The following is a 23,233-nucleotide window of genomic DNA, read 5'->3' as shown; positions in this document are numbered from 1 at the left end:
AGGGTCTGGAGAAGAGATCTTTCAGGTGGTAGTCCCCAAGCAAGAAGCTAGGAAGGTCTGGGAGACTTACCACAGTGAGATGGGACACCCAAGTAGTGAAAGGACCCTTACTATCCTGCGGCAGCGCTGCTATTGGCCAAGGATGACTGAGGATGTGAAGGAGTGGACGACTACCTGCCCTCAATGTGTCTGTGCCAAGGCTGGGCCAGAGGTTAGGGTTCCTCTTGTATCCATTCTAACTAGTTACCCATTTGAGGTGGTTGGGGTAGACTATCTTTCCCTGGGGCGGCCTGAGGACAGGTACCCCTACATCCTAGTTGTAACTGACCTGTTCTCCAAGTATGCCCTTGCAGTGCCCACGAGAGACCAGTCTGCCAACACAACAGCTCAAGCCTTGTACAACAACCTAATCCAGACCTTTGGCTGTCCCGAACGGATCCTGACGGACCGGGGTGCATCATTTGAGTCATCACTGATGAAGGAACTTTGCCAACTTTACGGTTGCCAGAAGAGCCGCACCACAGCCTATCACCCCCAAGGGAATGGAGCTTGTGAGAGGTTCAATCAGACCCTGTTGGGGCTGTTAAACTCCCTGGATGAAACCAGCCAAGCCCAGTGGCCAACCTGGCTTCCCGCTCTTGTCCAGGCATATAACAACACCATTCACAGCACCACCGGGATGACCCCTCACTACGTTGTGTTTGGGAGGCATGCCAGGTTACCGGTCGACTGGGCAACTGGCCTGAAACCTGAAACCGAGCCCCATACCTTGTCGGGGTGGGTGAAGAGGCACCAGGAAGCCTTGAACCATGCTTATCAGACGGTAAGCAGGCATACTCAACAACGACAGGCCCGGGACCAGGCCAGATACAACAGAAGAGTCAAGGTGGCACCCCTGCTCCCAGGGGAACGAGTACTTGTCCGCAATTTCCGCAGGAGGGCAAAAGGGAAGTTGAACCTTGAGACAGGGGAAGGTGTGCAGAGGAACGCAAGTGCACCGCAACGCAAGTGCACCGCGAGCTGAACATACGGGCAGGAACACCGATCGCTGCGGATTGATTCCAGAAAGTCACAGCCAGACGAGCAGTGAGCACGGATCTGATTACGACGCATTAAAGGGCATATTGCAGGTTAGAGTACCCAGTGCGCCAATGTATAGAACAATAATCTAGGAACTAGATTTAAATATAAACATATACTTATAAAACGCTATTTAGGCTTCTGGAGTCATTTTTGTGAGAAAATTTTACTTCCGCATTTGAAAACCGCCAAACCGGAAGTGACGTAGCATGGGGGAGAGCGGTCAAAGTAAACAATAGGAAAGCAATGGATCGCAATGACAGATCGGACGCTGTGGAAATTGTAGCCTAAATGTTTACTCGTATGACGGACCTCAGCCATATAATTATGTGCCTAATATGAAGCCAAGAGAGTAAACAGGCCAGGATTAGACAAAACAACGGTCAGAGGAGACACATTGAGCTGTGATGTGAGGAGAACAGGACAGGGTCGGGTCTCGATGAGAGAACAGTGTTAGCTTATAGATGTATTCACGTTAGCCGACGATATGTATAACACTATGCTCAGATCACAATTTTGTAATTATTTGTCAGGCAATAGCAAAGCTAGTATTTAGACCCTTACCTGCATGTGTGTGTCAGCCATTAGGAGACAGTTTCCAGAGAAAGAGGGACATTATAAAGGTTTTGAATGGCCCCACTTGGTGATAATGAATAAAAAAATAATCACAATCACAACTTTCTTACTGTATAAAAACTTTATATGTAGAAACAGCCAACACAAACATTAAAATTCGGAGTACAGATTGAAAATGAACATAATTATATAATAATAATAATAATAATAATAAGTGTCGGCTGCAGACTTGCAAGACATTACAAGTTTATGGAGTATACGTTAATGAATTAAATTAAGACAAGGCACATTTTGTAAAACAAATGTACAATAAGTGATCTCTGACGGATCCGTGAGCGTCATGTTTCCTACCGGTGGCCGACCCACATGCTGACGGCGGACCGGGCGACCAGATGAAGGAGCCGGGACAGTGTGCACATATCGCCGTAACCAGGGATGTAGTGGAGGCTAAACGCACGTAAACGCCGTTTGGGCACCTCCAAAAATTCTGAAATAGCGTTTATCCACCTCCAAAGTGCGTTTATCCACCTCTAAACTGCGTTTATCCACCTCTAAACTGCGTTTATCCACCTCTAAATAGCATATAGTTCCTAAGCCATTTTAAATTAAGCAGGCTATGTCGTTTTAGTTTCATATGGTTCATTATTAGTTTCATTTGTTAAACCTAAGACGAAGTCTTTCATATTGCGCTGCATTACTGTCAGTAGCCGCGCGGGTTAAACCATAATAATACAGGACTAGCCTAAGATTATCACAAATAAACACAAGATTTTGACGCATATCCAAGCGTTTGTGGAGTGGAGTGTGAGCGCGCACTGCATGGCACGGACGCGCGGGAGCGAACACTTATCAACAGTGAAACAATTTAAAATACTCTATCATTTCTGGTCATACAGAAAATAATAATACATTATTCGCAACTACTTTTATTTGTGTAAACTCACAATAACAAGAAACGTTGTGCTTTTGTCAAATAAAATAAAACAATCAGGCGCGCTTTCATGATCTCCGTGAACTGGAGCGCGAGAACTGAAACTAAATATAGCCTATATGTAGGCTAAAGCTTGAAATGTCCACTTCAAAACGAACAAATTCGAATCGAAAGCTAATACCTTCTGATTATGTAATCCGTATGAAAGGTGCATTTCTTTCTAAAAGCGCACCCGCTTAACAGCGGAGATGGAGATGTTTTTAACCGACACTGATTTAGAAAACAATAGTTTATTAATAAACAATTAAAATGCCTCGTTATTTTTTCAGACACATTTATTATCATTAGGCTAGCCTATAAATCACCTTTCTGTAGGCTGTGGTTCCAGAGACATAGGCTATGGCTCTTGAATTTATAGTTTACCCACCTCTTTTTTTACCACTACACCTCTGGCCGTAACGTTAACTCATCATATCGCCGGGATTATAATCATGCAGTCTATAGTGAACGCTAAAAGCAGACGCAGAAGCGAAGGCCGTCTCTTACCCTGCACAAAACGCACACAAACACGGAAGATAGCACCGTCCTTTATCTTGTTCGGAAACCTGTGGACTCGATGTCCTGACAGGCCATAATTCACAGTCATTTATCACGATAATTATTAATTGAAATACAATAACCACCGAAAACACACTGAATCACGACCGCTTCAACATAATACCAGCCTATTCTGCACTGAGCGAACGCAGAGCCCGGCAAACGACTCCCCGTTGTGACGTAATATGACGCGTTGGTGAAAAAAAGCGCTTTTTCAACACGGTCGAGGAAACTGTCACGTTTTCTACTAAATTTGTGCCCTTATGTCTGGCAAAACAATTTTTAATCATGCATTTACTCTTCATATGGTATTTTCACACAAGGTTATATATTAATTCTGAAAAAAAAAAAAACCTGCAATATGCCCTTTAATGGAGATAAGTGAAGGAAAGTGCTCAGCTTACGTGTGTTTTGGGTGCGTGTGATCCATGTCTGTGTGTGTTGCGATCTGAGGGTGTGGTGTATTCCTCTACAGAGGATCAGAAGTGGGACGCAGTCACACAGCGGTTCATGCGGTGGATTCAACGCCTGATTTGAGCTAAGTAAAGGGAAGTTGTCCTGCCTATCAACTTATGTGTGTGTGAGAGAGCTGGGACAGTATTTTGCCTGAGACTAAGGGCTATTTTCACTCCTCCTCAGTGCTGTCGCTGATTATTGGACCACGGAGCTGCGTGAAGGGACGAACTACCGCCTCATCTAAATCAGCACTCCCTTCCACGGCCCGCTCGTCTGTCGGACGTCCATATAAGGTCAAGGGACCTTGAATGTGGTTTGGGATTTGACTGAAGACTGTCGAACTTTTCTTTCAATACATTTTATTTTCATGCTTTATTGATGATTTTTATATACTGATATGGGATAGGATTTTGAGTATGAATCTAAACTCATAAATTGTGGGGAATTGTACTGTGCTTTTTTATCCTGTTGCCTATTTTATCATTGTGAGTAAATATTTATTAAATAAATTATATAAATTCAAGAAGTGGTTGTTGTCCTTTTCCTGTCAGTGGAGAAAACTAAATGCTGGTATAAATTAAGAACTTCACATTCCGGTGTGACATGTTTATTCAGAACAATATTGCTCTTGAAAATAGGCCTACATTGTCATTAATTATGAATGGTGTTATACATGCCTTGCTTAAGTTGTCTTTCAAACAGCAAACTTATAATGTGCAACACAGATGTTCAATCAATAAAGAATTAAATCATCAAGACTTATCTTACACAACAACATATAGGCCATTTACAGTATTGTAGCAAGTCTAAAAAGACCTATATATGTTCAATATCAGGTGCGATCTAAATGCATTCTTTCATGTGTTAATGTGTTCTGGTGACTGACTGTTCTTCTGAAGAACGAGCCTGCGCAGTTATGTGTGGTGTGGGCTGGGGCTGGGGAAAAAGATATGTTTCAAGAAGTTAGAGATTCGCTGGCAAGAGCATCGGCCACACAGGTGCTAAAAGAGCATTAAAACTGTTAATTGAGTCAATCATTTTCTCCGATCTCTACAGTATTTTTTTGTAATAAGCTTGTGCATTAATAGCTTTAGCTATAGAGCTGGAGCTGCGTTTAGATTACAAAAAATAATAAAAAAAAAATCTGGCTCAGACTCACAAAAAAAATAACCATATTCTTTCTGGAAATCGTTTAACGTACTTATAATCTTGAATTTATGTTAAGACACAATTTAATTTAATTATGAAAAAATATATATTTTTGATTTTGACAGGGCGCTCGATCTCACCCCAAAACGTCATATACTGACGGGTCTTGACCATACGGCAACATACGACGAAAAGGGTACCCCTATAACGTCAAAATGAGACGCAGACATAAGCGCACCAGCAGCGCCTCCTAGCGGTACCCTAACGCATACCTAAACCCAACCATACACGAATCGTCACACATGGACGTTATAGGGGTACCCTTTTCGTCGTATGTTGCCGTATGGTCAAGACCCGTCAGTATGTGACGTTTTGGGGTGAGACTGTGTTAGCTGGCTCTGGCGGCACACCACTCTCCCAGCTGAGCAAAACACTTTCCTTAGCAACAATTGTTAAAAACTTACGGCCCGGATGTTTGTCCATCGACACAGATCAGGAGGAAAGAGAGCAGAGGGAGTCCTTTCCAACAGCAGCTAATATTCAAAGTCATGACGAGCGATCATCCAGGTCATGAGATGAACTGGACCGTCTCTTTTAAAGGGACTCTCATGCTAAAGGAGGTCCTTCAAAACACTTGTATTGATCATCTGATTAATGATTCAACAATAGGCAACGCAGTTTGAAAACTTTAGCTAAATTAGCACTAGGCTACTAAAGCCTTAAAAATACATTTGAGACTAATATTAAAAATAGTATTCAGGCATGCGGTAAAATATAAATGATATACATTATTATAATTACTACTAATACACAGACTCTTTACAAAACAGAGAGTTTTGTTAACAGTTTAACAACTCAAAACTGAATGCATTTATGGTGCCATTAGGCCTATATAAGAAAATATATTAAATGTTTTATTTTTTATACTAATGCATTTGCAGTTAAAGTAGATCTGTTGTACTATTTTTCTGTAGAAAATAGTAAAATATACACATCATATCATCTGAACAAACTTTAGGCTCATACACAGAAAACAAACACGCCACTGACCTGTTTCCTGAAAACAATCAATACTGAAATCAAGGGTCAAGAATGAGTGAGAGAGTTACTGTGTTTGTTTATATTTGGAAACTACTTGGCCCCTTCTAATATGGGGTATGAAAAGATTGTATCATTTAAATAAGTCAAGTAAATCTATTATGAGCAATTAAATGATCATTTTACTTGAGATTATACACCATGATATTTACCATGTTTGTTTTTCTGCCTGGGATGCACTAGTAATGTTAGTAAAAATATTGTTATTAACATTGTATGGATATGCAGATCGGCAGGTGCGACACACGGCAGGTGCGCAGTCCATAGACTGCAATTTTTTTTTACATTTTGAAGGCTCAGAAAGGTAGGAAAGACATCGTTAAAACAGTCCTTTGTGACTAAAGTGGTTCAACCTTAATTTTATGAAGCGACGAGAATACTTTTTGTTCAACAGAAATAAATAAAAAATAACGACTTTATTCTACAATTTCTTCTCTTCCGTATCAGTCTCCGACACGCGTTCACCAGAGCACCACGACGCATGCGTGTGGAAAAGCCAGGATCCTGTTATACAGCGAGATGCATACTGTATGTTGTCTCATCGTCTGAATTATCCAAACTTTCAAGATGTGGCATGACAATATCACAATCGATGCAGCACACACTCTCCTGTTCAGTAGGCATCGCTTGGCACTGATGACATCTACACCACCAGCTCTCCACTGATCTCTGTCTTTCAGAAGCTTGTGGCTGTGTTGCAGCCTCTATCTCTTTTAGTTCTCTGTATATTCTGGTAAGTAAGGTTGTGCAAAAAAGTGCAATTCATCCTCTGTGTCGAAATCTGCAGACATAGTTGAAGGGTTGGTCAAAATCCCTTGTCTCTTCAGATATATATATATATATATCCTTTTGAATGCTTACATTACTTTTATACAAATCAATAATCAAATATATGCATTATCACATAATTTTTTTTTTTGTGTGTGTGCTTGTGAAATTATATTTTTCTTTTGAAAACATGTTGAGATAAGTAACCAGTTCTTTTAGGTGCATTCCAATCCTGGCCTAAGACCTTGCACGCAGGACACGTAATGCACGTAAGTCCATGTAAACCACGAGGTCTCTTTCTCTGAGATCAGCAGAATGGGGTTCACGGAGGAATCCTAAAAGGTGACAGATATGGTTCTTCGCTGGACAGATGGTCAAGCTATACAGTGCTTCACCTGTTGTATTAAATGTATTCTTTCATGCCTATTTTCTCTAGAGAGCAAACGCCAGTTAACTGCCTTTCTTCCTGAGGAGTAAAACTGAGTAAATGTTTTATCGCTATGTTTTGGGTAACTGGATTGATAATACGGAGCTCAAGCTCTCTTCAGCCTTGATGTGATGTTATTTGGTGGTGTTCTGTGTGGGTGTGCGTTTGATTTTCTACGTAGGTCCTGACCATTTGGGACAACAACAAACAGACACATAGGCGCCCTTCTCTAACCTGCGAGGTCACCACAGACCTAAATCTAAGGATCGGCGACAACTATCTTGACTAATGGCGATAGGCACCATATCTGCTCACATGTGTAAAATTGTTTAGGTTTTTATGTTCTCTTAGCCAATCAGATGTATGATGATGCTATGCTTGCCCTTGCAAAATGGTATAATTGGTGTATGATTTTTTGTAAGGTGGACTTGGCTTGCGACCTCCTCGTGAGACTTTGACGCTCGCTCTACCGATGAAACTGCAAACTATTCTTCAGTAAATTTTTATCTTTTCGATTGAACTTCACGACTCCTGGTCTTCTTTCATCATATCTGGTCTCGGGTCTTTTAACTGTTACCCCCTAACATAGTTATGAACTGTTTTATGTTAAGCGTGCGTCTTCCTCTGCTTGTAAACACAGCCCTCCGTTTCCGGGTCATCTGTCAGAACGCCAATCAGCCCCATACTCATGCGCCGTGGTGCTCTCGTGAGGAAGAGAAGAAATTTTTTAATAAATTCGTTATTTATTAATTTTTGGCGCACAAAATGTATTCTTGTCGCTTCATTAAAAAAAAGTCACGGTTCAGCTTCATAAAGTTGAACCACTGTAGTCACATGGACTATTTTAATGATGTCTTTCCTACCTCTCTTGGCCTTCAACGTGTTAATTACTAGCTATCAATGGAGCCCCCCCTGAGCCATCGGATTTCATCAAAAATATCTTAATTTGTGTTCCGAAGATGAACGAAGACGTACGGGTTTGGAACGACATGAGGTGGGTGAGTAATGACTGAATTTTCTTGTGTATAGTATTGATATTAACTTCTTTTTGTATCTTCATGCAAGAGCTGAGGGCCACTTACGCGGGTGTCCTGGTGCTGTGGTAGTGGGGTCTCTCGGACACCTGAGAGAGCTGTGATTCACCGTGTGTGTGTGTGTGTGTGTGTGTGTGTGTGTGTGTGTGTGTGTGTGTGTGTGTGTGTGTGTGTGTGTGTGTGTGTGTGTGTGTGTGTGTTTTAAGGCCACTTTTAGCAGGGGTTCCCAAGGTAGATGTCCTTCAGCCCTGCATGGTTGTGTATTAGTTTCTTTTTTATCTGGTTTTGAAATCTTTTGTGTGTGATTTGCTGCTGGTATACATATTTCAATCCATTAATTCTTGTGTTTCTTTTATTAATTTCCTTGAATATAATGTATTCTGAACTAAGTGTTTCGTTCAATGCTCTATCAAGGGATGGGTGTTATAATGGAGTTTTTCTGAAGTTTTTATTGAATTAATAAAAGTGTTCTTTTTATGGGGAATCCACGTCTCTGGCCATTTCTTTGTTGATAACGTTGTGCTTTGAGTGAGTTCCTGGGGTATAAGTCCCTTGGTGGCGTAGTCGACACAAAACAATTATATTCTTTTTAATTATTCCTTTAGATGAAATTGACTCTTTCTTTCCGGCAACCGTTTGGTCATATGTTATTGTGAGTTCTTCTGGTTTTTAAGAATAATAGTCTGTCTTTTCCTGATTACCTGGCTGTGATGGGATGAGTGAAGTTTCTGACCTCTCAATGACTTTAGGTGAGGCAATTTGTTTTTTATATCGGTTCATATTTTGGTTGTTTGCTGTTCAGTTAAAAATTAAGGACAAAGTAAATCTTCTACAGCATGAGGACCTACAATGGACCTAAATAGCCCTCTTACAGTGTGTGAAGACTAGAAAAAGCAGAGTTGAGATAAAAACAAATTCACAAGATATCATAAAATATCTTGATTCTAAAATGTTGCCATAGCATGTAACTACTACACATTCAACAATCCAACCAGCTCACTAGGACTTGTTTTCATTACTTTTATTAATCATATGCATTGTGAATTGAATAGTCATGTTCTCAAGAGACGTGGCCAAAAACTGATTTTGAGGGGTTGTTCTAATTTGGGGTGATATTGGAAATAATTTTGCACAGGATAAATAATTAACATTGTAATAATAAACATTAGAGTGTTCAAACATCTTTATCCAAGGTGAACTATGAGGTGATTCACTTCAGCAGCTTCATTCACAGTGAAAGGAGTACTCGGCCTCTGACTGATCACCTGAAAGAAAAGATGTTCACATTCATACAACAATTGGAAACCTGTAAATCTGAATAAATATTGTGCATTGCATGATCAAAACATTCAACACTGGCATATTAAATCTTACTTGTTTGGTAGTAATCATACACTTTGACCACAGCTGGCTTGAGATTCTTCACTGGAAGAATCTGTTTCATTTTTATCTGGTAATTCATTGGAATATTTTGTGGGATCTGCAGGAGGAAACAAACACATTAGTCATGGACATTACGGATAAAAGGTTTATGGATCGACCTAATAATTTAAAATCATATGAATGTTGCTGTTCTCTCACCTCCTTCAAATACACAATGACATGATCATCTTTAGAATCAACCCGTTCCACAAGTGGTGCGTATGTTCTGGAAGAAGTTCCAAGCTGTGGGGAAAAAGTGCGGGTTAAAGGGATACTTCACCGCTGGAAAGATGAATGTGTATTTAAATTGGGTCGTTTATGTAGTAGAAATGTGAAATTATTTTAGAAGTTGGTGCCGTCTAGACTGAGAAAAGCCAGATAATGTATTTTTGGCTCATGTGGATGAAAGACAACAACTCCCAGAATCAGACATCCCAACCTGCAAAAGGTCATCTGAGGATTTTTTTCTAGACAAAAAATACATAAATCTCTCGTCTCAGGAGGACATCAGGGGGGGCACAGTCATTTGAAAATACTACCGGATTTCTACTGATACAAAGCTTAATGCTAATCGGTGAAGTATCCCTTTAATTTCCAAATAGTGAACTCTAGAAACTTTACACATTCTGTGATGAATCACTCAAACACACCATTGATGTATCAGCTGTGAATCCAGATAAGAGTTTAATATCCACAATGACCATGTTAGTCTTTTCCTGTAGACCATCGTATCTGGAAAAGAGCAAATGAAAAGGTTTGGTTCTTAAAAACCTCATATACATTTTCAAATAAGCGAGAACAAAAGCCAGTCTCGTGCAGAGTTTTCATCACTCATAATGTGTCAATAATAAAGAAATGCTTTCTTGTTTCTCAAGTTAGTGTTGCAGTTTTAAATAATGAGATATGACATTTCAGTTTATATAGCTTTTGTTATGATATTCAGTAAATATTTATTTGTTAGTAAATCTTAAGTCATAATCATGTTCAAGTCTTTTGACTTGAACTGAATATAGATTTTTTTACTTGACAATGAAATTCAAAATAAAATTTTGTCCCAATGTTTTGCAATCTCCCTCCATCTTAGCGTCAATGCTCAATGTTTTAGCTTCAGTAGGAGTGGGAACGTTGTAGAACTGAGCCATCTGAGAGAGTCAACAGACATATTCATAATTCATTTTTACAGCAGAATAACCACAATGCCAAGAAAGTGAGTGTGAGTAAATGAAGCTGAACGCACTACAGACCTGCACAGACACACAGGTTGAGCCCTTCACTTCAATGCTGTAATTGGCTGGAACGGTCTGCAGCTGCTTCTCCTGGTACAGTAACTTGTTGTCCTGATTGACATCAAAGTGGTGAGTGTCTCCTGCTGACTGTACGGTCACTGTGCTGGAGCCATCAGAGCTGAACACTTTGGTGGCGTACAAAGACAGAGCCTGAAGAGCCACCACTGTGTCCTGGGAAACAAATGTGTTCAGTAATGTCACTTTTACTCATTCACACCAGTAATAATGTGTTTGATTGGAGGAGTTTGAGTAACCTGTGTGGAGGAGAATCCTCCATAGGCATTCTGCTGCTTCACAAGCCAGCTGACAATCCTGTTAGCATATCCCAGATCAGCTGTAGAGACTGAATCTGCAGAGAGAACAGCTAGCAGCACATATGAGCTGATCTCCACTGCCAGAGAATCAGAGTCATCAGCAGATGCAGACTGAGACCAGTGGAGATCAGACCCTTGAGGACAGAAGACACACACGTAACTCAATGAGCATGATAAAAAAATAAATAGGACAGCCATAAAAGACAACAGAAAGTCATCAGAAACAAACCTCAAAACCTCAAACCTCTTACCGTCTGAAATAGCAACATCCTCCAGTTTCTTGAAAAGCTGCTGTCGAGTGTCCGTGTCTTTAGCCAGACTGAAAGTGTAGGCGAGCAGAGCAGTGGTGTAAATGTTTTTGACATCCTCAATGACGGACCTCAAGCATGACAAACCTTTACTGACGACAGGATCCTGTGACAAAAACAGAGAAACACACACTGTGAGTGTCATTTTTCTATGAGTTTATACCGTGTTTCCTGAAGATGAACTTACTGTGACTGGAGTTTCCAGTTCAAGCAATGATGCAGTAATGTAGGCAGTCATGGTCACATTATCTTTCACTCCACCCTGGAATATATGAGAAATGAAGGATTAATAAAGCAACACTCAAACAACTAAAGGAAAGTTCAATTATAAACTTTGATGTTGACTTGAGAACATCTAAATGTTTTTAAAAAGCTTAAACATTTACAGGTCTAAGATTCCAGGTTTTCTAGATAGTTACTAGACCATTTCTAGGTGGTTGCTATGGTGTTCTAGATAGAAAGAGAGATAGAGAGATATAGATAGACAGAAGTTGACAGACCTTCATTCTGTTGTTGAACAAGCTTCCCTGCTGGATAAAACAGCCGTCTGAATCCCGTCTGCTTATTAACCAATTCTTTGCACCCTGAATAATTTCTGGGTCAATAAATATGTATTTCTGTGCTCTGCCAAAAGACCTCAGCACAAAGGCAGTCAACCTGGTGGTGTGGAAAATACAATTTAAAAAAATCATCAGGTTTTTTAATTAATTTCATTCTCATAAATATAAAACAAAAACAAATTATTTGAACTAAGAGATACATTTTTAAATGTGTTTTTTCATACCAGCCTCTTGGGTTTATTATTGTAAATTACCTTGATATTATTTCTGTTTAACAAAAGTAAAAGTGAAAATAAATTTACCATGTATTTCCATCACCATAACCAAATGTGCTGTATGATCCATCAAAATGCTTGTAGTTCATTTGTCTCTGGTATCCTGTTTAGTGTAATAATGGTTAACACTTCAACAGTTTGTTTGGGTTGATTCAATGTGTCAGATTATTCAACTTCACTGAATGAAATTCATTTGTGTTGAAAAATGTATTTTGCTATCAAACAATCAGTATTTGCTTGAAATGATTTATGTCTCTCACCGCTCTTCAGGAAGCCTGTGGCTCTCTCTCGGATGGCTGAGGTGAGCTGCTCTGTGTTCTCCAGATACTGCAGAATGTAAATATTGGGAGAAAGAACCGCCATGTTTTGCTCTCCACAGCCGTACGGCATCCGTAATAATCCGTGAAGATTCCTCAGTGCACGACCCAATATGTCTCCTATAAACCATACACAAATGAAACTCACTACATTTTATAAGTCCAAACCGAATCTCCTCATTTCTGCTTGTATTTGTAAGTGTTACCAATGACTGAAACAGAGGATCTGGCTGATCCCTCTATCACATCTTTAGGGAGAGTCAGAGCCACTTCCTCTGAGAGACTGTCACCTACAAACCAGACATGAGTATATTTTGTTTTTTGGTATATTTTAGCTCCGTCTATTGGTCCTCAAATTTGGTGTGTCCTGAAAATGTCTTTTATGCTAGATAAAGGGCTAATTAATCTTTACAAACATGCCAAACATATTGACGCGTCAAAATTCTTTGAGCAAATTTTTGTCCGTTGAAAAAGCGTCATTGCTCTGTCCCCCAAAAAACTGAACAAAAGCGAAAGAGTTACAACATTATCAGTGCTTGTACACCAAAATATATTAAATATTTGCAGACTAACCCTTTGGACACAGTAACAAGCTTTGAGTCTCTGTCTTTTCAGTTCCTTCCGCCTGCAGCATAAAACAATCACATCAACACATCATACTGACATAAACAGCATTATGATAAAGGGTAAATGACATCTATGAGACATTTGACGTGCGCTGACCTGTACAAGCAGACTTCGTGTGACCGTGTCAATGCGTCCTCTCTCTGGGACGCTCACAATCTCATTGTCACACACAGTCTGGGACGCCTCTGCCTCTGCACTGACTGTAATATTCAAGACTCCTAAAACACAAGATATGTGCGTGAAGATACAACAGACACAAACACTGAGAAACAATGATTCAGACTGGAAAACTCACCAAGAACAGAAGGAGTGAGGATCCATTTAAAGGTTTTTCTTCCATTAGCACATAGACAGGAGGAATACTGATCATCAGAGGAGGCTTTGAGAGTGTAGTCTGTGGACGGAGCTGGAGTCACTTTAACCTGTCAATCAACCACACATGATTAGTGGCATATTTGATATGATTTGATTAGACTGAGTCTGAAATCTCACCATGATGCACTTGGACAGATAGTTGAAGACAGTGGCCTTCAGCTCAAAGATCTCCCCACGGATGATGGAGTAAGGCAGAGAGAGCTCCAGGAAGAAGGGCTGGAAAACTGTCAGCTGAGCAGGAGGAGGGAGACCCAGACCTTCAGAGGACAGACAGAAGACCTCCGTCTCCCAAGAGGTGATGGTGTCAGGAACCGTGACAGGAACCTGAGCTGATCCAGAGTCCCTGCGGAGGAATTACAACAATAGGCATATTTGATTCTGACTCAGAATCACATTAAAAAAAAAATGGATTCAGAGTCTGCAAAGCAAGCAAGATATGTTCTGTCGTGTGTGGGTGAGAGGGGAGATTAAGTTTTAAAGAGGAGTAATAAGATAAATATGATGTTAAATGTGATACACACGTTAAATACTGATTACATTTTACATACCCCACTTCAGCAAGTTCCCAGATCCACGTTTCTGGAAAGACGGTCCGAATCGTCACTGCTGGAGAATTTCTGTCAAAACCATCATGCCGTGATGGAGACATCAGCATAGTACTTTCCATCACTGGAAAAAAAGTGATATTTTGTAGTGATATGTACGTGAAAAGCACGTCAAAAGTCAATTTTATTGTTGTAAAAAAAAATTATAGTTTCATTTATTTATTTTTTATTGTTAGTATTTTAAAGCTATACCAACTATAACACTGATTCAAAGTTAACTAATAACCCCAGACATTTTTTTCTACTACATCAGTATCATTTTTGAATTGTAATTTGTATGAATTGTACAAGTTTCACAATTTCACAAATTAAACATTTCATTTTTTAAAATATATTTCATAACAAGCACCTACATATTAAAACATTACAGTTTGGATTTGTAGTAGCAATTTTAATCTTTTATTTCTTATTTTGTTTTCTCAATGATTTAACAAATGAATGACGTGTGCTGTATTTTGAGCTTTATGTTGTAACGTTGATACAGCTGTGTGTGTGTGACACTGAGGAGACCCCAGGCTAGGGAGGGGTTAAGACGACCATGGGGGTTCCTCAGCTCCTGCCCTTTGGGGTGGGTGTTTAAAGAATGCTTTGATGAGAACATTATAAAAACTACCAGCCAAGCCTGATCTGGGTCTCACTCTGCCTGCAAACGGTCTGTGAAGGCTGGGGTCTCACCCCAGCCTGCAGCTGGGGTCTCACCCCAGCCTGCAGCTGGCATGTGTGGCTAGAATGGGAACTATTCTTGCAAGAATAAATTTATATTTTCTTTTAAATACAATTTGAATCGTGACGTCTCCTTTGCCTGGGAATGCTGGTTTGTTAAATATTGTTTTGCCACAACAGATTGTAATAACAGTACCTATACCATGGTGTCCTATACCATAGTGTCGGTGGTGATACATCAAGCCTCTGTATGACAGACACTGAGGGATTCGCACAACCAAATTTGTTGCCATCTTCAATCCCACTCTCTGTCAAATGATAATGATGAACCACAATAAAAGTCATGAAAATAAAAATGACTTTTTATTGTCAGTATAATCAAGAATGCTTATTATGCATTTACTCATTTATGCAGTATATTCTCTCCCAATCATTATCTAGTGCACTGCCACATATAATCCCCGTTACCTTTAAGGATTTATAGGTGTTTTCTGTCGCCACGGCTCGACGGGGTCTCACATGCAGACACTCCTGCTCATCTTCAACAGTATAAGGATAATCTGACCCCGACTGCACTGGCAGCAAGTTGAAGACCTGTGACGGGACCATGTTCACACACTATCAGTATGATATCTAAGTAATTCCTATATTTTCCAACAAAAGTTGAATTCCATTTTGGTGAAAAAAATTATCTCCTGAGATAGGGATGTCAGCTTAAACAGATTAATCATAGCAGTAATATCTAATGTCTATTATCACTAGTTCCCTTTCAAAATCTACTATCAATCCTGCAGTGCTTTTGGGAATACACTGTGTGACCAGCTGCGAAACTAGGCAGCCTCTGACGGTGACGTCATTGGAATGCGCTCTCGTCAGAGGCTATAAATAAATCTGAAACAGGTGCGTTTTCAGGTTTCTTTGTCTGAAGAGATCATACTGCGTTTGTCTGTGTGCTTCACCTCTTTGTCTGTCACTCTTGTTAGGAGTTAGACTTCAACTGGCAGTGTGCAGAAATGTTCTCTCTGTGTGTGAAGCGAAAGAAGAGGGAAATTACGAGTCAAAGCAGACAGTGTGTCTCCATGTTCATGGCCCTTGGCTGAATGAACGACACACCTCAGTTCTGTTTTGGAAAAGAGCATGCTGCCCGTGCGTTGGAACAAGGCTAGTGCGAGCATAGCGAAAGGTTTTCGGTTAAGCTGCTTCTGGCTCGCCTTGGGGCGCCCCCTTGCAGCAAGTACGTATGCTGGTCCTCCCTGCATACATTCATTAGATTCTATAGATTTGATGATCATGTGGCTCCGGGATCACATGTCCTGGTGTCAACATCCCAAAATCATGTTTGAGGCCTCTTTCGTTCTTGTGAGCTCACTCTACACAACCGTGAGGGGTCCAGACACCTCCAGTGTGGCGGTGTTGGTATTCTTGTTCCAATAAACGCTGAAAAGCAGTGCAGGACTGTGAGTTCCCTGAAAAAGCGGGAACGAAAGGATGTCTCTTCAGACAAAAGAAACCTGAAAACGCACCTGTTTCACATTTATTCATAGCCTCTGACAAGAGCGCATTCCAATGACATCACCGTCAGAGGCTGCCAAGTTCAAGGGCAATTTCGTTGGCGTGTTTAAAACATTTTTTTGCAGCTGGTCACACACAAAATGCTGAAAAGCAGCGCAGCATCTCGTTCACGCTTTTCAGGGAACAGCACACGAGACGAATCACAATGCAGATTCCCACTATGAAGACGCAGTTAATCAATACCGAATCTTAAAGCATCTACACCTTGTCAGCATCCAGACGTTTTCCTGACTTCAGGATCAGGACGCTCTGATCTACAGCACTGAGGCCGCACAGTGAACCAGGCTGAGCTGAGAGCTGGAGAGTGTTTTCCTCACCAGGAACCGCTTTAGCAGGAGAAAACTGCAGAGACACCTGTGACATACAGTGAATAGGGTTTATTTTAGAATCAGTAATACAGTAAAGAGGCTCATTTCTAAAGCTACAAATGCATACCTTGTTTTTGAAACACTTTTCAATGTCGAAATTTTTGCTACTAGCAACAACATTTTCACTGGGCAGAACACAGTATGCCAGAATCTGCAGTACAGGAGCCAGATCTGAACCAACAGACAGTTTGAACGACACTGTGCCACTTGATCCATTTGAAGACTTCACTTCAATCTTCTCATATCCATGATGAACGATCACTCCTCTGGACAAGACCTGAAACAGACAGATGACACTCTAATAACTAACTGACTAGTGCAGCCTAATAATACTGTTAAACTAAAACATCTCTGTAATAATATAAATACTGCACATGTTCTCACCATATAGACAATGTCCGTTTTGAAGTCTTCAACAGTCTCTCCAATAAAATAATACTTGATGGTGGCTGTAAACTCAGAGTCACACTTTAATGGTTGCTCAGTATTCTCTATAATCAGTTCACTTAGTGTTGGGGTGTATGGAGTGGCAGACGGGAAGAGCTGAACTGTTTTTTCTTCAGTAGAGAAGTAAGGCTCGTCGTGCCCATAAAAACGGTCCAATTGAGAGACACTTGCCTGAATAACAAAGAATCAGAAATAACTCATGCAATTGAAGTCTTCAGAGAACACAAAAAAACTAAGTGAACACAAATCTCTCTTACAATCAGCTTAATATCACGTTTAGAATGACTGGATGTATTAAAAGAGAAGCTGGCCAGTCCATCGCTGTCTGTAGTGAGATTTAGGAGCAGTTTTGGGGACCAAATGTCACCCTCCATAAGATAAACCTCTTTGTTTTGAATTGGTGCGCCTTTGAAATTTGAGACTTTGATCTGTTAAAAATAAGATTTTGAAGGAATAAATTAATTAATAATTCCGTACAAATAAATGGTGTTAAACAGACACACTGATTTTAGACTTACTTTTCCTTCTATAACTGATCCATGTTCATATGTTTTGGGCAGCTCAGTAAATGTGGCTTTACCAATTTCATAAGTGAGAGTTACAGATTCAGATTTTGTCATGGTGATCTCTGTAAACAGTAAAAACACAAAAATAAATATTCATTAAAATAAAAGTAAAACTAAAAATTTGAAGTTCAAGAAATATAGGTAATGGGATCTGACCAAATCCAGCAGCTCACCTGTTCCTTCTTCTGTAACCATTGCCTCAACACGAAGAGAATTCTCCAGCCTATCCTTTAGTGTGGCGTTTAAAAAGACTGATGTATCTAATGTGTGGATGGCACAGCCTGTCTTTTTCATCTAATTATAATGAATGAACGCAAACATAGCATATTAACTAAAGAGTGGTTTAACTGGATAAATGGAGGAAAGTAAAGATGCAATTACTTGTACTGTGTTTCAACTCACATACCTCAATGGTTTCCTCTAAACACACTGGATTGGTGTAATAGTAGGACATCTTATTACGGCACACTTTCACCCATGATTTACCAGGTACAGGCTGTCCATAAGTGTATCTGTGAAAAGGCACAATCAACTGATCTACAAACCAGGGTTGAGTTAAGCAACTAATATATTAGGATGGGGATTACAGTAAATAACTGACCCCAAAGTAAAAACTATTTAAAAAGAAAGAATACAATTAACAATTAAATCAAAGTAACTTGCATAAATAGCATGTGGGTAACTTCCAAATTACATCAGAAGCACATATCACATGCTATACTGCTCTCTTAATGCAGGAAATAAAATAAAAACCACTCACTTTCCGCAAACCTCTATTATCAGTTCCTCTTCTTCAACACTCACTTCATTTGGCCCTTTTACAGTAACTTCAAACTTAGGCAAAACTAGAAGTCAGAAATTAGAGTAATTAGTCGTCAAATTAGATATTATTATACAAACATATTAAAACTCTTCCCATCCAAATCATTTGTTTTAATGACTTACCATATTTTTTCACCTCAAAATCATGTGAGATCATCCTGTCACCAATAAAGGCCTTCAGTTTGTACATGCCTTGACGGGCCTCTGGGTTTAATTCATAAGAGCGCTGCAAAATCCACCTTGTAGAAGAAACATTTGTCCATTGACCAATCCGGTTACCTCTACTGTCCTGTTTAATACCAGAGACAATTCAGATATTCAGTTACAGTCAGCTACACATATCCTGACTATCAATGAAAAAAAATTATAATTAGCCTTCTGAAAATACAATAATTCCAAATATAACAGAATTTTAGATTTATAAGATTAATAAGATGTAAAAGGTGTGTTAGTTATGACTGCACAGAGGGTTTTGTGTTCTTACCTCAAGAACCACTGTACTATACTGTAAAAGAGCAAATAGTAGTTAAAGATTAAAAGCAAAAGATTTGTTTATTTATCAAACATGTATTCAAAAATGCAAGAGAAAACAAGGGCAATAAAGATGCAAGATAAACACATCAGACCTGCTGATCAAGGGGTGCAAAGTTTGTATCCATGGTAACAACTCTGAAGTTCACTGTAAAATAAAAATGCGTATTTAAAATAAATAAATAATGCGTCTTCAGCTCTTATGTAAGGGACTACGCTTACAGTCAGTATTTCACTCAAATGCAGAGCTGACAACTGTATTCTGCTGCGATTTGAACCTGCTGAATTCGACTGTCACAGCAGCCTGATGTTTTAGCCATAATTTTACAAGAATTTCTGACCAGTTTGCACCAGCTGACCAGTTAGAATCAAGTAGGCCTACACCAGACAGCTATTATTACATGTAAAGATCTATAGCAGAAGTGTCAAACAGTCCCAACCCTGCTTCAACACACAGACCTGTAGATTTCAGATAAACCTGAAGGACTTTATTAGCTGGAGACCTGATCCTGACATTTAATTAAGTTTAAAGCTAAACTCTGCAGTGGCTCGTCAAGAACACCCCTGATCTATAGTATCTCTAGATTTCTTATCAAATAAAGTCATACAGATAATGATATAAAGTTATTTACATTATCAGTTATTTGTAATTACAGTATTTAGGCTGAATATATGTTTGAATCGGAGGGGATTGTTCAAACACACACTAGATGACCATTCTTGTGTTTCCAAAGCTGTTAGATTTCAAAGCTACTCAATCCTTATCTTCTTTCCTTAACTTTTCTTCTGCTCATCTTTTCTGTTTAAGTTTGTAAATCCATTAAACAGTTTACTTCATACTCTTTTACCATCTGCTGGTTTGTGCAACATTTGTAATTTTTGATCATCAGCTCATTGCATGATCATAGCGAGTGAGCTTTACTTAATGTATATGTGTTACATCAGCGGGGATCAGGGTTTAGATGTCAGTGACACCAGCATTATTTACTGAGGTTTAGCCTTTGAGACATTCAAAGCTCACCTGTCTGTCCTGGAATATAGATGGGTTTATCAGTCTGGATAAAGGTCAGAGGATGGTAAGGCTTGAACATGACTTTTCTCTCTTCAGTCATCTTGAAAGTTTCTCCCTGCAGTTCGACCTTCATTTTCTGCACTGATTCTGCTTCGACCAGAGGAGCCTGATGAGAAATAATATACTGTATTTACAAACTGCCATCACAAAAACTAGATGCATCGTGATGAAACAGATTTGATAATAATCATCATGTGTAGCCAATGTTTTGATGGCAGACCTTGAAGTTAAAGCAGCGGTGAAACTCTTCCTCAGCTTTCTCCTGCAGCAGTAAAGTGCTCTGGTTACCATGAACCAGATAAATGTTCATGACAAGGCTTTCATTGGGCTTGAGAAGACTTGCACACAGTTTGGCCTCAGATCCAGACCCGATCACTGCAGGAAACGTCACCATGAAAGATCTGTTGAAAGATGATCATAGAATGTGGTTAGATACAATAAGAAACACAATTTTTTTTTAACTGGGAGTGAAAATAAATCAAGTTAATTTGCTAGATCAATTATTTGAGAAGTGAGAATACAAGAGCAAACTGTGTAATGAAGTCTGGTGAATTGTATGTTTATTCAGAACAATATTGCTCTTGAAAATAGGCCTACATTGTCATTAATTATGAATGGTGTTATACATGCCTTGCTTAAGTTGTCTTTCAAACAGCAAACTTATAATGTGCAACACAGATGTTCAATCAATAAAGAATTCAATCATCAAGACTTATCTTACACAACAACATATAGGCCATTTACGGTATTGTAGCAAGTCTAAAAAGACCTATATATGTTCAATATCAGGTGCGATCTAAATGCATTCTTTCATGTGTTAATGTGTTCTGGTGACTGACTGTTCTTCTGAAGAACAAGCCTGCGCAGTTATGTGTGGTGTGGGCTGGGGCGGGGGGAAAAGATATGTTTGAAGAAGTTAGAGATTCGCTGGCAAGAGCATCGGCCACACAGGTGCTAAAAGAGCATTAAAACTGTTAATTGAGTCAATCATTTTCTCCGATCTCTACAGTATTTTTTTGTAATAAGCTTGTGCATTAATAGCTTTATCTATAGAGCTGGAGCTGCGTTTAGATTACAAAAAATAATAAAATAAATCTAGCTCAGACTCACAAAAAATAACCATATTCTTTCTGGAAATCGTTTAACGTACTTATAATCTTGAATTTATGTTAAGACACAATTTAATTTAATTATGAAAAAATATATATATTTGATTTTGACAGGGCCAGCAGAGAAGGCTGAGCAAAACACTTTACTTAGCAAAAATTGTTAAAAACTTACGGCCCGGATGTTTGTCCATCGACACAGATCAGGAGGAAAGAGAGCAGAAGGAGTCCTTTCCAACAGCAGCTAATATTCAGAGTCATGACGAGCGATCATCCAGGTCATGAGATAAACTGGACCGTCTCTTTTAAAGGGACTCTCATGCTAAAGGAGGTCCTTCAAAACACTTTTATTGATCATCTGATTAATTATTCAACAATAGGCAACGCAGTTTGAAAACTTTAGCTAAATTAGCACTAGGCTACTAAAGCCTTAAAAATACATTTGAGACTAATATTAAAAATAGTATTCAGGCATGCGGTAAAATATAAATGATATACATTATTATAATAACTACTAATACACAGACTCTTTACAAAACAGAGAGTTCCGTTAACAGTTTAACAACTCAAAAGTGAATGCATTTATGGTGCCATTAGGCCTATATAAGAAAATATTCAATGTTTTATTTTTTATACTAATGCATTTGCAGTTAAAGTAGATCTGTTGTACTATTTTTCTGTAGAAAATAGTAAAATATACACATCATATCATCTGAACAAACTTTAGGCTCATACATAGAAAACAAACACGCCACTGACCTGTTTCCTGAAAACAATCAATACTGAAATCAAGGGTCAAGAATGAGTGAGAGAGTTACTGTGTTTGTTTATATTTGCAAACTACTTGGCCCCTTCTAATAAGGGGTCTGAAAAGATTGTATCATTAAAATATGTCAAGTAAATCTATTATGAGCAATTAAATGATCATTTTACTTGAGATTATACACCATGATATTTACCATGTTTGTTTTTCTGCCTGGGATCCACTAGTAATGTTAGTAAAAATATTGTTATTAACATTGTATGGATATGCAGATCGGCAGGTGCGACACACGGCAGGTGCGCAGTCCATAGACTGCAATTTTTTTTACATTTTGAAGGCTCAGAAAGGTAGGAAAGACATCGTTAAAACAGTCCTTTGTGACTAAAGTGGATCAACCTTAATTTTATGAAGCGACGAGAATACTTTTTGTTCAGCAGAAATAAATAAAAAATAACGACTTTATTCAACAATTTCTTCTCTTCCGTATCAGTCTCCGACACGCGTTCACCAGAGCACCACGACGCATGCGTGTGGAAAGCCAGGATCCTGTTATACAGCGAGATGCATACTGTATGTTGTCTCATCGTCTGAATTATCCAAACTTTCAAGATGTGGCATGACAATATCACAATCGATGCAGCACACACTCTCCTGTTCAGTAGGCATCGCTTGGCACTGATGACATCTACACCATCAGCTCTCCACTGATCTCTGTCTTTCAGAAGCTTGTGGCTGTGTTGCAGCCTCTTCTATCTCTCTTAGTTCTCTGTATATATATATATATATCCTTTTGAATGCTTACATTACTTTTATACAAATCAATAATCAAATATATGCATTATCACATAATTTTTTTTTTTTTGTGTGTGCTTGTGAAATTATATTTTTCTTTTGAAAACATGTTGAGATAAGTAACCAGTTCTTTTAGGTGCATTCCAATCCTGGCCTAAGACCTTGCACGCAGGACACGTAATGCACGTAGTCCATGTAAACCACGAGGTCTCTTTCTCTGAGATCAGCAGAATGGGGTTCACGGAGGAATCCTAAAAGGTGACACATAATGGTTCTTCGCTGGACAGATGGTCAAGCTATACAGTGCTTCACCTGTTGTATTAAAT

At 39.2% G+C, this 23,233-nt stretch overlaps 2 protein-coding genes across 3 annotated transcripts in view; both read right to left on the bottom strand.

Moving 5' to 3' along the window:
• The window catches only part of LOC306997835 (alpha-2-macroglobulin-like), a 37,057-nt gene extending 31,669 nt beyond the window's left edge, over window positions 1–5,388 (bottom strand). Inside the window, exon 1 of the mRNA XM_079611353.1 lies at window positions 5,254–5,388. Within this exon, the coding sequence (XP_079467479.1) occupies window positions 5,254–5,339 (86 nt within the window). The 5' untranslated portion in view covers window positions 5,340–5,388. The remainder of the gene's footprint in view (window positions 1–5,253) is intronic.
• Window positions 5,389–9,129: 3,741 nt separating this feature from the next.
• LOC306997831 (alpha-2-macroglobulin-like) lies at window positions 9,130–21,677 on the bottom strand. Of its 2 annotated transcripts, XM_079611348.1 has the most exons (34): window positions 21,528–21,677; window positions 20,467–20,647; window positions 20,196–20,352; window positions 19,270–19,322; window positions 19,128–19,148; window positions 18,767–18,932; window positions 18,582–18,666; window positions 18,228–18,333; window positions 17,995–18,115; window positions 17,774–17,883; window positions 17,513–17,683; window positions 17,193–17,426; window positions 16,876–17,085; window positions 16,645–16,794; window positions 15,337–15,462; window positions 15,065–15,176; window positions 14,149–14,269; window positions 13,718–13,943; window positions 13,521–13,647; window positions 13,322–13,443; window positions 13,172–13,223; window positions 12,805–12,888; window positions 12,542–12,718; window positions 12,309–12,384; window positions 11,947–12,103; window positions 11,634–11,708; window positions 11,390–11,552; window positions 11,079–11,272; window positions 10,783–10,995; window positions 10,562–10,680; window positions 10,189–10,270; window positions 9,698–9,781; window positions 9,491–9,596; window positions 9,130–9,381 (listed from the first exon to the last, which is right to left on the bottom strand). In XM_079611348.1, exons 1-34 carry the CDS (start codon window positions 21,611–21,613, stop codon window positions 9,341–9,343), a joined length of 4,308 nt encoding a protein of 1,435 aa, XP_079467474.1. In that variant the 5' UTR covers window positions 21,614–21,677; the 3' UTR covers window positions 9,130–9,340. The 2 variants fall into 2 exon arrangements, 1 of the variants encoding a protein (XP_079467474.1); XR_013797456.1 differs by lacking the exons at window positions 9,130–9,381; window positions 9,491–9,596; window positions 10,562–10,680.
• Between the last annotated feature and the right edge of the window lie 1,556 nt (window positions 21,678–23,233).

This window comes from Phoxinus phoxinus (genome assembly GCF_949152265.1).
Source record: "Phoxinus phoxinus genome assembly, chromosome: 4".
Classification (NCBI taxonomy): domain Eukaryota; kingdom Metazoa; phylum Chordata; class Actinopteri; order Cypriniformes; family Leuciscidae; genus Phoxinus; species Phoxinus phoxinus.
Note: the sequence above shows the minus strand (reverse complement) of the source record. Positions and strands in the feature narration are given on the sequence as shown.